This window comes from Anopheles merus, chromosome 3L, assembly GCF_017562075.2.
Source record: "Anopheles merus strain MAF chromosome 3L, AmerM5.1, whole genome shotgun sequence".
Lineage (NCBI taxonomy): Eukaryota > Metazoa > Arthropoda > Insecta > Diptera > Culicidae > Anopheles > Anopheles merus.
In genome coordinates this window covers 32,331,576-32,344,663 of record NC_054085.1, presented here as the reverse complement: position 1 = coordinate 32,344,663, position 13,088 = coordinate 32,331,576, and the positions used below count along the sequence as shown (strand labels likewise).

General features: G+C 47.7%; 5 protein-coding genes across 5 annotated transcripts in view; 3 read left to right on the top strand and 2 right to left on the bottom strand.

The window, feature by feature from the left end:
• The first annotated feature begins 957 nt into the window (after window positions 1-957).
• LOC121598562 (histone H2AX-like) lies at window positions 958-2,015 on the top strand. Its single transcript, XM_041925582.1, has 2 exons — window positions 958-1,084; window positions 1,206-2,015. The coding sequence occupies exons 1-2, from the start codon at window positions 1,075-1,077 to the stop codon at window positions 1,577-1,579; spliced, it is 384 nt and encodes a 127-aa protein (XP_041781516.1). The 5' UTR covers window positions 958-1,074; the 3' UTR covers window positions 1,580-2,015.
• Window positions 2,010-3,379, bottom strand: LOC121598558. The gene is made up of 2 exons (XM_041925578.1): window positions 2,889-3,379; window positions 2,010-2,817 (listed from the first exon to the last, which is right to left on the bottom strand). Exons 1-2 carry the CDS (start codon window positions 3,282-3,284, stop codon window positions 2,311-2,313), a joined length of 903 nt encoding a protein of 300 aa, XP_041781512.1. The 5' UTR covers window positions 3,285-3,379; the 3' UTR covers window positions 2,010-2,310.
• LOC121598553 lies at window positions 3,364-5,052 on the top strand. Its single transcript, XM_041925566.1, has 2 exons — window positions 3,364-4,763; window positions 4,826-5,052. Exons 1-2 carry the CDS (start codon window positions 3,430-3,432, stop codon window positions 4,830-4,832), a joined length of 1,341 nt encoding a protein of 446 aa, XP_041781500.1. The 5' UTR covers window positions 3,364-3,429; the 3' UTR covers window positions 4,833-5,052.
• A 4-nt stretch (window positions 5,053-5,056) lies between these two features.
• Window positions 5,057-6,023, bottom strand: LOC121598560 (signal peptidase complex subunit 2). Its single transcript, XM_041925580.1, has 2 exons — window positions 5,824-6,023; window positions 5,057-5,679 (listed from the first exon to the last, which is right to left on the bottom strand). The coding sequence occupies exons 1-2, from the start codon at window positions 5,875-5,877 to the stop codon at window positions 5,143-5,145; spliced, it is 591 nt and encodes a 196-aa protein (XP_041781514.1). The 5' UTR covers window positions 5,878-6,023; the 3' UTR covers window positions 5,057-5,142.
• Window positions 6,024-6,597: 574 nt separating this feature from the next.
• The window catches only part of LOC121600649 (cAMP-dependent protein kinase catalytic subunit PRKX), a 46,749-nt gene continuing 40,258 nt past the window's right edge, over window positions 6,598-13,088 (top strand). The window contains exons 1-3 of the mRNA XM_041929459.1: window positions 6,598-7,783; window positions 8,967-9,564; window positions 9,695-10,125. Of these exons, the coding sequence (XP_041785393.1) occupies window positions 9,209-9,564; window positions 9,695-10,125 (787 nt within the window). The 5' untranslated portion in view covers window positions 6,598-7,783; window positions 8,967-9,208. The remainder of the gene's footprint in view (window positions 7,784-8,966; window positions 9,565-9,694; window positions 10,126-13,088) is intronic.

Sequence of the window (13,088 nt, the reverse complement as noted above, 5' to 3'; positions counted from 1 at the left end):
TGTGAGCTCGGAATACGACCTACCTACGATTCCGGAGCCAATTCCAGAGCCGATTCTGTAGTTGATTCCAGAGCCGATTCCGGAGTCGGTTCCGGAATCGATTCCGGGATCGGAATCAGCTCCGGAATGAGCATCGGCCCCAGAATCGGAATCGACCTTGAAATCGCAATTTGCTCCGGTCACGGAATCAGGATTGACTAAGAAATGAAATTTGCTCCGGAATGAGTCCGGGAATCTCCATCTTGTCCTCCTCTCCATTTAGTGATGGGCGGGTCGACTCGAACCTACCGAGTTGGAGCCATCCGTAGGCGAACCAGAGTCGTTCGGGTTGACCCAAAAGATACAAATAGAATCAGTAGATGCAAGAAAGCATAAGCGACTTCGAACCGTTGGTGCAGCGAGTTCGAGTCGGGTCGGATCAATATAGGATCAATACTCGACCCGAACTCACTGCACGAAGTGGGTCGGAGTCGCTTATGCTTTCTCGAACCTACTCATCATTCGGGTCGACTCGAACTCGTTGCACCCACAGGTTGGAATCGATTCCGACTGGCTCGCACCGACTGGACTCCGGGACGGGTTGTGAAATGAATTGTATGATCCACCACTAGTAGCATCATTGGACTCAAACGCTTAAAATTATTTCGAAGGAATTCGATTCTAGAACCGATTCCAAATCCGAGTTAGCCAAATCCGATTCCGGACCTATTATCCGGAATAGATTTCAGAAAACTGTGAAGCTGGATTCGATTTCGACGAAAACTTCATTTTTCCCATCACTAGCCCCAACCCCCACGCGTTCCACGTATTGCAAACGCTCTTGATTCCCTTTTTCCGAGGAACTGTGTTTTTACCCGAAAATTGAACACAACTCTTCCCACTGTGCCCATCTCGCTCTGGTGTGGTGGTGTGCGTGAAGGAAGCAACCGGTAAAATTGCGCGCATTTTTCCCCCGTATCAAAGGAGACGCTACATTTCTCCATCGCAATTCATACGTTGCTGACCGTGAGTGAGGAAGTGTTCAAGTTTGAGAAAGCTTTAGCGCAAGAAAAAGTCACCGCAATTTAATCCAATATGAAGAAAAGTGAGTACAGCTGGGACAAGGGATAAGTGTGGTGGATAAATCGTACTGGAAATTGGAGTTGTTTTTGGATTATTGCGCTCTCTCTCTCTCTCTCTCTCGTTCTTTGTGCTCCGTTCGCCAGTGACGAAATCGTCCCGTGCTGGGCTTACGTTCAGCGTTGGCCGCGTCTCTTCCACGCTGAAGAGGGGCAAGTATGCGAGCCGGATCGGCGTCGGTTCGTCCGTGTACATGACGGCCGTGCTCGAGTATCTGGCGGCGGAGGTGCTGGAGCTGGCGGGTAATGCCGCGCGGGACAATCACAAATCTCGCCTGACGCCGCGCCACATCCAGCTGGCGGTGCGGAACGACGAGGAGCTGAGCAAGCTGCTGCAGGGGACGACCATCTCGCAGGGCGGCGTCATGCCGAACATTCATTCGGTGCTGCTGCCCCGCAAAACGGGTGCTAAAGCTGCCGGCAACAGCTCATCGCAGGACAAACAGAGCCAGGAGTATTGAGGAGAAGAAGGAGGAGAAGGAACATTTTGTCGAGATGAAGCCAGATGCCGGATCTCGGAGTGTTATTTTATTGATAAGGTTCTCTTTTAAAATGTATGTTACTCAGGAATAAGCATTGTAGTATGGTCAGTGATCAGCGAATTGCGCGCCATTTTGTATGCCATTTTCTCTATCGCTCTCCACATTCCTTAAACTCCAATCACTATTAACAATTTACGAATGTACAAACAGTCACAATTCGATCGATATGGATAAGTGCAACAAATGCCCTCAAATTATTTACAATGCTGCAGGGCGGTTAATGTGTGCCAGCGAAAGAGTTTGTGCTTCATCGATCAGTGCTGCGGCATAAATGTATATTGATTCGGCATTATGAAGAGTGCAAAATATGAAGTCGATTCAGTTTCTTAATAAATTTTATATTCAAAAAAGCTCACGCATTTCTGTGTTCGTTTGATTCGCGTGTATTTCTCTTGATAATTAAAACTTTTTTTGATTTCTGTGCCACGAGATCTCTAACCTCTTTAACCATCTTGTAAATTTATATGAATAAAAGACTCACTTACAGACACAGAGGGTAATAAAAGGGTGCAGTTAACTAATAATAATTTAAAAATAGGCCACAGACATTTTCGATTAATTCCACAAGCTCCCTCGACTCGCACTCTGCTTTAAATTCTATCTAACGAAGCAGTACACCACTTTCTCGTGCTCCCTCTCTCCCTCCAGACTCACGGACTGCCCATATCGACAATTTTACAATTCCTATTCAAAAATCCCATCTCGCCCTCGAACAGCACCTCGTTGATGAGCCGCTGAGAGAAGGTGGCCTGCAGCCGGTTGAACGAACGCAGCTTGTGCGCGATCAGCTTCCCGTACACGTCGAACTGATCCTCTGGGTGGTCGGATAGTGGTTGTAGCGCGTCGGCATGATCGATTGGTTCGATCCGCTCCAAATACTCGATCCGTTCGGCAGTGGGGGATCTGGGTAGTTTACGCTTTTTCGATGAGGACGGATTTACCCTTTTGTAGGACGATGATGCGCCCGGTTGGGAGGATTCGGGTCGATCCGGTGCGGGTGATGTGTAGCGGGCAGGTGTATCGGAGCTAAAGGGATCATCGCCTTCCGCGATGATATCCTCCCCCGGCTCAATTTCGTCAGAATCGTTCCCAGCACAGCCGTGATAGTGCTGCGTCTCTTCGCCTTGCCCCAGAGCTTCCTCACTGTCGTAGTATTCCTACAAAAGAAAGGGAGAGTTTTTAGCGTGTTCTTCCTTCTCCGCAATTGCAACCGAAATCCCCCTTGTACCTGTTCCTCATCCTTCAACACATCCTGATAGTCGTCGGTAGTGCTCGTTGGTTCCTTCAGCGTCTCGTGCTCGGACAGAAAGTCGAACAGATAGAAGTACCACAGCGTCGGCTTGTACACATCGTCCAGGGTGGTTCCGGTGCGGATCGAGTTTTTCAGCTTGACCATCTCGCGCCGATAGCTCGACCGAAGACCGTACAGCTTCTTCTTCACCTCGTCCCGCGATGCCATCCGGTCCACCTCCCGGTACTTGGCGACTAGTGCATCGTACGCTTGCTCCCTTTTCGCACGATCCGTGTACTCCCGCGAGCCTACCTTCCACAGGCAGGGAAAGCTTTTATACAGTCTTATAAATTCGGTAATAAAGCTACGCGAAAACAGACGCAAATCAGCCATGATCGCGTACGCGAGTGCTCCCAAAGGGCTTGGGCTTTGTTTACCAACAAAACAGAACGATTAGCTGTCAAAGCGTCCCGCTCGGGTAGCTGTCAAACTGGACGATGTAAATTCCGAAACCAGCGCCGGAAAGTGTGAAAAAAAAATGCTACGACCCGAGGTGGTGGAAAAGCTGGAGTGTCCCTCCGTCGGGCTGGCCACCTCGTGGGCGATTGGTCGGCGGAGTGTTCCGTGCGAAAGTCTGGCCGAGTGTCAAAGCCTGTTCAAGCGGCAGTATTGGCCATTCCCGAAAGCAAAGATCGGCAAGAGCAGCAGCAAGGCAGCGAAGCTCCGCGAGCAGGGCAATGCGGCGTACAAGCAGTCACCGGACGATCCGGCCAAAGCGCTGGAGTTGTACAACCAGAGCATCGCCATGGCCGAGGAAGGTTCAGCCGATTTGGGCCTTGGCTATGCGAACCGATCGGCGGTGTACTTCAACCGCAAGCTGTACCGCGAATGTTTGCAGAACATTGAGCTGGCCCGGCGTCATAATTATCCCACCGAAATGAGGCCGAAGCTGGCGGCGCGTGAGCAGCGCGTTAGGGAGCAGCTGAAGGAAACGGGCGGTAGCAACGCGGCGGCGAAACCGAATGCCCCAACGCGCCACTGCTCGATAAAGGCCTGTCTGGAGGTGGGGGAAGACGGAGAAGGCATTCGAACGAACCGTAGCCTGGAGGATGGCGCGAAGGTGCTGGTGGAAAAACCGTTCGTACTGGTGCTGGAGGCGGAACTGGCCTACCAGCGGTGCGACTTTTGCGGTGCAACCAACGAACACAACCTGCGACCATGCACGGGCTGCACCGGCGTGATGTACTGTAGCGAGGAATGCCAGGAGCAGTCGTACCAGCGCTACCATCAGTTTGAGTGTGAAATCGTTGACGATCTGCAGCTGCTCTTTCGCGGTCCCAAACCGACCCGAATGTTTCACGTGGTGTTGCGTCTGTTCTGGCACGCGGTGCTACTGTTCCTGGAGGATCCGGAAGCTTTTCTGCGGCGCGTGGAGACGCCGGCCGAGCTGGAGCAGTATCGCGATCCGTTTGCGCTGGAACCGACCGACTATGTGCTGCATCAGCTTGCCATCTACAAGGATCGGGAACCAAACCCGGAAGACAGCAAAGATATGACGGGTAGATGCGTAACACAGTTTATGGCGATTCTCATGTACGCCATCGCGGTCAAGGAAAATGTCTCCCTGTGGTCCCGGCTGCAGGCAGTGGAGGGTAGCGAGAAGCTGCCCCATATATTGTTCCGATTGGTCCAGAGGGTTGCTGCGATGGATCACAAGATGGAGGGTGTTACCTGTTTCTATCCCTTCACCCGTCGGCTGCGGCGTTCGAGCACACCGAACGCGAAACAGTCAGTGGACGAGCAGCTGCAATCCGTGGTCGTTCTGACGGGGCCAGTTGCCGAGGGGCAGGAGATAACAATCCTTGATGAAGAGTAAGCGGTGTTGTGCCATATCAGAAAAATTAAAAAAATGTGACCAACTTTTTTATTCACAGAAAATAGGGGCAAAGGCGCAACGAGTAACGCAGCAGGCGTTTTCAATTTGGAATCGGGTGTGTACGTCGTATAACAAAAAGAAGAAAAAGAGCATTGAATTGTGTATGCCATATGATTCACTGTGGCCGTCCTTTGAAAAGGTATTAATAGTTAGAGCGAATTGCTTGGAATAACTTCAACGAACAAATGCTACGGAACTGAAATAAACCGTCAGTTTGAACTCGCACCCGTCCCGGAGCTAGTAGTTTATTTTACTTTTTACGCTTTATCGCTTTTTAGCAAAATCTGATTCCTCTTACTGTATCTCTATCCCTCTCTACTTATCCTTGCGGTCTGCGTTCAGAGAGTTCACAATACGGTTCACCTCGCTGGCGACCAGATCTTCCAGCACGAGCCCATTCACGTCGATAAAGTTGGCGACCGATTTGGTGACCGTTGCTTCCCGAATGCCGCGCGAATCCTTCAGCTGCACCGTCAGCTCGTACTTGTCGTCGTACTTCTTCATGTCGGAACTTGCCTGCCATCGTTTCACGGCACCGCTGGCATCCTTCTGGTTGCCCACGACAAAGATGCCCTTCTCCACGTACGTCGTGTAGACGGTCAGCACGCCCATCAGGAAGAAGTAGCACAGCACGCACACGATCAGCACCGGCTTCGAGGCGGGAAACGAATACTGATAGTCGTACCCGAGCGCAACCAGTGCAATTGCAACGGCCTGCGCACAGATGAACAGCCGCCCGTCGATGATGGCGAAGTGCTCCTTCATGTTGCTGTGCTCCATCAGCGCATTCTTCACCGAATCATCCAGCGCGTGCTTCACCGCTGTTCCGTCCCATTTGTTTATCTGGACCACCTGGTGAATGTGTGGTAAGCGGAAAATAGAAGCATACAGAAGCAGATAAGTTTTCCATTCGTTTCACAAAATCTGTGACGTGTCGCTGTGTTTGGTGCGGGGGACACATCGGGGAACAGCACAGCTGTAATGGTCGTGCCTTACCTCTTCCTCCTTGGCAGCGACCGTTTCCGATTGTTTCTTGTTCTTGTTGGACATACTGGAGCCGGGATGCAAGGATCAGCAGCCTGGGTAGTTGTATTTATCAAAAGTTTGCAGGAGATTCGGTCGATCCAGCCGGCAGGGAATATTACTGTTTTCGATTTTACTGCCAGCAGTGTTGCCAAGAAGTTGATGACGCTTTCACGTTTGACAGGCACGGAAGCCAAATACCCAAGGAGCAAAATTAACACAGATGCTGTCATGTGGAAATTCAGACATGGGGATATTTATTTTTACCAATATTTTAATGGGTTATTTTATAACATAATTTTATTATCTTTAAAATAAATTATTTCAATGATAAAATTAAATCGGGATGTTCTTTGTGAAAGAGAGAGAGAGAGCGAGAGAGAGAAAGAGAGAGAGAGAGAGAGAAAGAGAAAGAGAGAGAGAGAAAGAGAGAGAGATATACAGAGAGAAAGAGAGAGGGGAAGCGGAAGATAGAAAGATACACAGAGTGTTAGATAGAGATAGAAAAAAAAAGATCGTGAAAATGTTACAAAAAGTAAAGTAAAGAAACGGAAAAATACCAAGATAAAAAAGGATTATTCAGATCCTTTTTATATTTTTATTGGCTAAAAGTTAATAAACAAATTAATCGCTGGAGTTAAAAATGTGTTGTCTGATTTTTTTTTTAGTTTCACATTCCTTTGCACCACTAACCCTGCAAAAGTTTCAGCAGCAAAAGCAGCAGCAGGCGCAGCAAGTGTTTTCCGAATCGGGTTCTCCGCGGGCGCCAAAACAAGCGCGAGCGCTCCGTGCACTTCAGTCGTAGAAGAGAGCTTACTGCGAACGGTCGTAGTGTCTGCGCGCCGCACGAAGTTTCAGTCAACGTCTGTGCAACAACACGCCGGTCGGTGTTTCTGTAACGGCAATCAAGTGTAGTGTGGAAATCGAACGCCATCAAAATTGAATCTTTGCAATCGTTTATCGTGTGTGTGTGTGTGGGGAAGCAATTGTGACGAAAAAACTAACAAGCAATAGTGTTTAAAACTAATGGAACGAAGATTGTAGAAAAATCTTTGCCAATTCACGTGTTTTATATACCGAAAAGGCTCGATTGAAAGATTACTTTGATTTTGATCTTTAAAGGCAACAGAGAAAGTAAACAGTGCGTGTGTACGTGTGTGTGTGAACAAGTGAAGGAAACCGTATCGCGAAAATCTCCCACATTCGGGGAATTATTTGGGGGAAAATCGAACGTGCGGAAGTGCAGTGGTGTTTCCCCGCTCAATCGAAAGCGAGTGTGTCTCCGTGCGTGTGCCTTTCAGTACGCATCTGGCCGGCATTAAAAGGTGTTTGTTTTGCTCGTCTTTCGATTTGCTTTGGCTTACTTTCTACCGGTGGGCCTTCTTTGGGCGCGCGCGAGAGTAATTGCGTTGCTAACGAAAAAGCAAAGAAAAGGCCCACAACCCATCGAGTGCCGCTCGAACCACAATCATATTAGATCGGGCCTTTTTTCCGGCAACTGAGGTTAGCATCAAGGGCGCTCCAAAACGCAAAAATAAAAAAAAAGCACAGCGAAGGCAAGATTTTGGCAAATGACATGTGGAAAGCGAAAAGATAAAGAGAAAATGTGAATATCATTTTTGCAGCTTCTTGCCATTAACGAAAATAAAACAAAAAGTATGCCACCGATGTGTACGGTACAATAGGTGTGTAAAGTGTGTGAGTGTGTTTGTATGTGCATGCGTGTGCCCGTTGCTTAGTGACGGAAAACGACGGAATTTTTGGTGTGGTTTTTCGGTTATCAAGAGAAATCATCCACCTGAATTAGGTTGGAAAAGTGACAACAGGACCGCGAACAACGAAAGAAAATTCCCCTTGGTCTTGGTCTGGGATGGTGGGGAATTCCCATTCGTGGTGTTAGTGTTTTTTTGTTGCATCGTTCCTTCAAGTACAGGTAAGATAAAGAACGGTGTAAAGGATTTAAAATGTCGTGTTATCAGCGCGCCCAGAGTGGTACACAGCACAGCTATTGCCAAGCAGAGGAAGAATATTTCAAGCATTTCACCGCCTACTCTACTGTTTGATGGTTGCTAACGCCAGCCAGTGAAGGAGAGGCTATTATTTAATTGACATGTTCATGAGTACTCATCATTTGAAGATCTTCTTGTGACGCGGTATCTCCGTGGCTCTGTAGCGACAATCGTTTTATGTGATTCATAACCCAATTAAATCACGCATTATTGAGAAGATAAAACCAAGCAATAAAAGTTATCACTTTTCCTCTTTTTTAATTGGCGCAAATGTTCGTCGAAAAAAAAGAACAACTTTTACATTTATTGCATCAGCAAAAGCAAAAACTCGGCTCTCCCATTTTGCCCGCGACCGAGGATCAAGTGGTAATTCAAATTCCTGTTGATGTACTTTGCACTACATGAAGGCAGAGTTTCAAAAAGAAGAAATAAACAATTCCCCCGCTAATTTACGACCGACAGCGGTCAATATAAAACGAGAATGTGTTAGAATTATGTGCAAAAGTGACTCGCTTAATCGATCCCCCCGGTAAAAAAGCGATCGTCGCTCCAACATTGCCGTTGTGAAACCGAAAAAAAAAACAGTAAACTAGAGACAGCATGAAACAGGCGTTGGTTTGTTTTTGGCATGAACCATTTCGACCTACACAATGTCGTGGTACTGTTTTTTTTTTTATTTGAATATTTTAACTGACAGCTATAAATCTGTGCAGCAGTAGACGATCGTGAATGTGTAGGGGTCGAGAGTCATCTTTCACCGGTGCATGTTCAATTCAACGCCACGGTCGCAAGATCAGACAAGATAAGACAACACAAAAGTGATTGCGAGGCGCATCCAGAATGCTGGAACAGTCTGTGATGTGATGTTAAATGACAATGCATTCATTTAGGGTCCAAAAATCATTATCACACAATTTGCATCTCAAACTTATACGCAAAAAATACGCAAAACAGTGTTCGCAACCGCTACCACGTGCTTTTTATAGAAAGAGCACGACCGACAATTACCGTCTACATTTCGGTGATTTATCGAACCGATTGTTCGTAGCGGTTGATGTTGTGTTGACGAGTTTTTTTTAATGTACATTTTCTCGCATCTTTTTTCAGCCTTTCATCAGCTCCATCAACGCCGTGACACAGGCACGTAGTTACGACGCGTCCTGCCCTAGCTTAATTTAGCCGTGGTTTTATTGAATTTGCGGAAGAGTTTTCCGCATTTGACGGCAGGGACAATTCCTGGAACTATTCCGTCAGCAGCAACTAGCCCAGGAGACACTGCCGAGATTACCGACTCACTCCACTTCACGCCATCCAGCCAGCCAGCCCGAGTTTGCTGGGAGCAAACAAAAATGTCCTCCTCGCCCCGACTAACCGGTTACACGCTGCGCCCCTCGGAGACGTCGACCACGGTGTCGGTAACGCTCAACAGCTGCGGGACGGGCATTAAAAAGCTTAGCATTAACGACAGCGTCAAGTCGGCGGGAAGTGCCAATTCCGGCGGCGAATCGACCGATCCGCTAGAGTCAGATTTTAGTGGCGAGGAGGAGGAGGAGGAAGAAGAAGAGGAGGAGGAGCGTGATCTTGAAGAGGACGAGGAGGATAAGGAAGAGGAGGAAGAGGACGAGGAGGAAGACGACGACGAAGACGAGGAGGAAGAGGACAGCGTTCGACAGGACCGTCGGCAAGGCGAAAGTGTACGATTGAGGTAGGTTGGATGTATTTACTTAAATTTCCGCCCCGAAAAAATGACGAAACTCTATTATCTGCAAGCATAGTGCAAAAGAAGTATTGGATTAAGAACGGGTTTGCTTTGCTTTTGCAATCCTTCACAACAGGTTAGCGGCTGGTGGGAAAGGTAAACACGGAACCACCAACCGGCAACAACAGCAAGCCGACGACGAGGACGACGACGAAGACGACGAGGACGAAGACGACGAGGAGGACAAAGCCGCCCTCCGTCGCAGTCCACCGAAAGGTACCCGAAAGCAAGTGTCCACCTCGTCCGCGGACGGAGACGAGGACGAACAGCAGGACGCAGGGCTGAGAGTGCAGCCGAAGGCTGCCAACGGTGCCGGAGGGAATGGGCGACAGCAATCCCGAGGTCCTGCTGCTGACGCTGACGATGGTGATGCTGATCGGCGCGGCGGCGATAGCGATGATGATGGTGGCGATCTATCTGATAAGAATAATAATATCGGCGCAGCTGTTCGGCGCAAACAACCGGAGGACTATGCTTTGGATGATTTTCAAATACTGAAAACGATAGGTGAGTGTCTTTTTTTCATAGTTTTCTATACTTCTTCTTATTTGATTGTAATCTACGACCTACGAAGGTTATATTATGATAATAATGCAGACGAATATTTAAAAGGCTATGAAAAACTTTATAACCTAGTATAACCATTCTTCCGGTGGGATTGGGAATTGAACTCGTCCGACTGACCACGTTGTAACCAGTATGTTTACCGAAGAGACCACCGAGCCGCTCGGTTTAATCTACAGCTATTAAGCTACTTCAATGTTCAAGATAGCATCTTCTCAAATCATTTTGCTTTGGCATGTGCCGGTACAGATGAGGGAATCATAGTGAACCGATCGCTTTAAAATGCGTTCGATAAATTCATCACTAATCATCGCTTCCTGGAACGTTCGAAGATGGCCTCTTCATACAACAAATGCTGACCTCTTTCCAGCCAGCACCAGGAACAAAAGGGGCACGGTCGTAAAAATAAGCCGTGATTCTTCACTTTCCTGTCTACATTCCCCTATATTCTCCACAAAAGCAACCCTCACCAACCACGTAGAGAAACATCATCAATTCCTAAACCATAACTCAGCGCTTATGGACTGCGCGGCACATGTGTGCCCGCTGCCGCATTTTCTCTTAAAAATTCTCCGAAGAACACCGAAGAAGCTGTTATTGTATCAGCTCTCGTGCGAGATGGAAGGGGTTGGTGGTTCCTCTCAGGCAAAGCGAAACTAAGGAAAAAAGAGTTTTCATTTCCGTGCGAGCGAGATGGGAGAATCGCTGTCATAATAACAAAATATCAAACCTCGGTGCGTGCGGGAACGGTTGCGGTTGCCAGGACGGTCAGTTTGGTGAGGGACGAAGACAAACACGTCCGTTGATCGAACATGGGTTGGTGGCGTTGGAAAGCATTTTTTCCTGCCCCTTCTTCCGGTCGCAACCGATGGCCTCCTTTTTGCGAATAAAAGTATATATATTTGCAGCATCACCACGCAGTGGGGACACTGTACTTCACGTGGTCCGCTGTAAAGTGGTGGCGGTATGATCGTAAAACATTTTTATTTATTATGACGCTGATCAGTCTGCGGGATTTTCCGAACACCATGTCTCGGTCGTACAGCTTCAACTCTGCCTTTGCTTTCCTGCATTTGGGAGAGCGGTGCCGATGCCAACACTTGGCGGTCGCTTGTTACTGTGTTAGCGAGAAAGATCGCTTTTCCGCTTCTGTACGAACGGATCTACCATGGTACCAAGGTCCACGATACCAACGATTCCAACGAGGCAAGGACAGGTTGTATCTGTGGAAAGCTAGGTCAGTGAAACAGTTTACTAAAACAGACGTCCAAAATTAACCTAGCCCAAGGCAATGTACCAGATAGTTACTCATACACTCGTTCTATATCGATCCGATAGCGGTGTTTCTAAAGAAAAGGTAGCTGGTATCAGAGTAAATGTGTACTCCTAATATAAACATACGACGGTCGTTTGGATAACTATGGCTTCTGTTTTTCTTTGCAGCGGGAACTAAAACTAGGCATCAAGCCAACGGAAGCTCTCTCTCTTTCTCCAGAAAGACGTCTTTGTAGAAGGGAAGAATCTGTGTTTTTGTGCAGGATTGCATCTTTTCCTCTCTCTCTATTTTTGTTGTGTGGATAATAATGCAAGACAACCACCCAAAGCAAAGTGCAGAACTACAAAGTAGTTCTTCCGGCAAGCCGCATCAAAAATCGATGCCAAGTTTACTGATGACGGTGCCGCTGCCGCTTGTACCCAGGTACCTTTCGTGGTGAGTTTGTGGAGCTGACTTTGAAATGCTTTTAACCGAACTGATGATCCGACCGCACGCGTTGCTTACGTCCATCATCCATCCATCACAGTGGCAAGTGTCATCCGTCTCCGTACGTTTCTTATGAATGAAAAAAGCAATCTGACAAGCGGCTCAGCTACTACAGCACCAGAGTAGTGGCGTATCTCTCATATGTGTGTGTGTGAGTGGTTGTCACACCTCGTTCAACTTCAACCGAGCAGAGGGCAGTAATTTAAAGTGTGGTAATTTTTAAGCATGATACATACCCAGTGTACACAACGGTAGGAGTCTTCACTTTCACTTGCTCCACTGGTGTTTTGGGACGGCCACCAAAGTGGCAAAGTAGTTCATCGCCCCAAGACGCCATGCTTACCTGTCAGAGGAACAGACTGTAAGATAAGGAGACACCTACGAGGTGCAGATTGTACGCGCGTGACTTGTCATGTAATGTGTCGTACTCTGTTTCACTTCCTGCCTACGGTCTTACTCCATCGTGATTCTTTTTTGTTCCTCGTTGACACCACTGATAGCGTCCATCCGACGCGTTGGTCCTTCGAACCGGAACAGATAGTTAGCATCCCCAACCGTGTATCGGTAGCGCCGTTGACAATGATATCCAATTAATTTGAACGCAAAAGAAACGCACAAAACCAGGACGGTTTGTTTGTAGTCGTTTTCTTAGAAATCAAATCAATGAACGCAATCTTTTCGCTCGCAGGCCTTTTCCTGGTACCGCGCATTAGAACAAGACACAGCGCATAGACTGTGTTCACCTGCTGCGTAACAGTTGCGTGGCGAATGCTTGGTGGATGGAAATTACCGAGAAGTTCGATAATGTGATCGATTACATCAGGCTCCGTTAGCGGGATACTCGTTTGCCGATTAATTGTTACTGGTTACTACTTGCCTGGTTACTGATTGCCATGTGACAATGTTGAACGATGAAACTCCAAATTAAGAACAACAAAGGGGACACATTTTTGCGTTACTTTATTCACGGCGGTTGCTGAAACCGTTTCCCCATGCCTTGTTGGATCTTTGTTTATGAATGCCTTTTGCTATGATCAAAAATAAAAACCAACGAGTGAGTGTAAAAATAACAACCAACGCTGCTACAATCACACACAAATTCATTTTTCCCCGACCCGAAAGGCGTCGTTCCGCTTTATCTCGA

Coding starts and splice junctions, on each gene's coding strand:
- LOC121598558 (XM_041925578.1), bottom strand. CDS start 3,284: ATGGCTGATTTGCGTCTGTTTTCGCGTAGCTTTATTACCGAATTTATA. Junction 2,818..2,888: donor TGTTGAAGGATGAGGAACAG/GTACAAGGGGGA, acceptor TTTCTTTTGTAG/GAATACTACGACAGTGAGGA.
- LOC121598553 (XM_041925566.1), top strand. CDS start 3,430: ATGCTACGACCCGAGGTGGTGGAAAAGCTGGAGTGTCCCTCCGTCGGG.
- LOC121598560 (XM_041925580.1), bottom strand. CDS start 5,877: ATGTCCAACAAGAACAAGAAACAATCGGAAACGGTCGCTGCCAAGGAG. Junction 5,680..5,823: donor TCGCTGCCAAGGAGGAAGAG/GTAAGGCACGAC, acceptor CACATTCACCAG/GTGGTCCAGATAAACAAATG.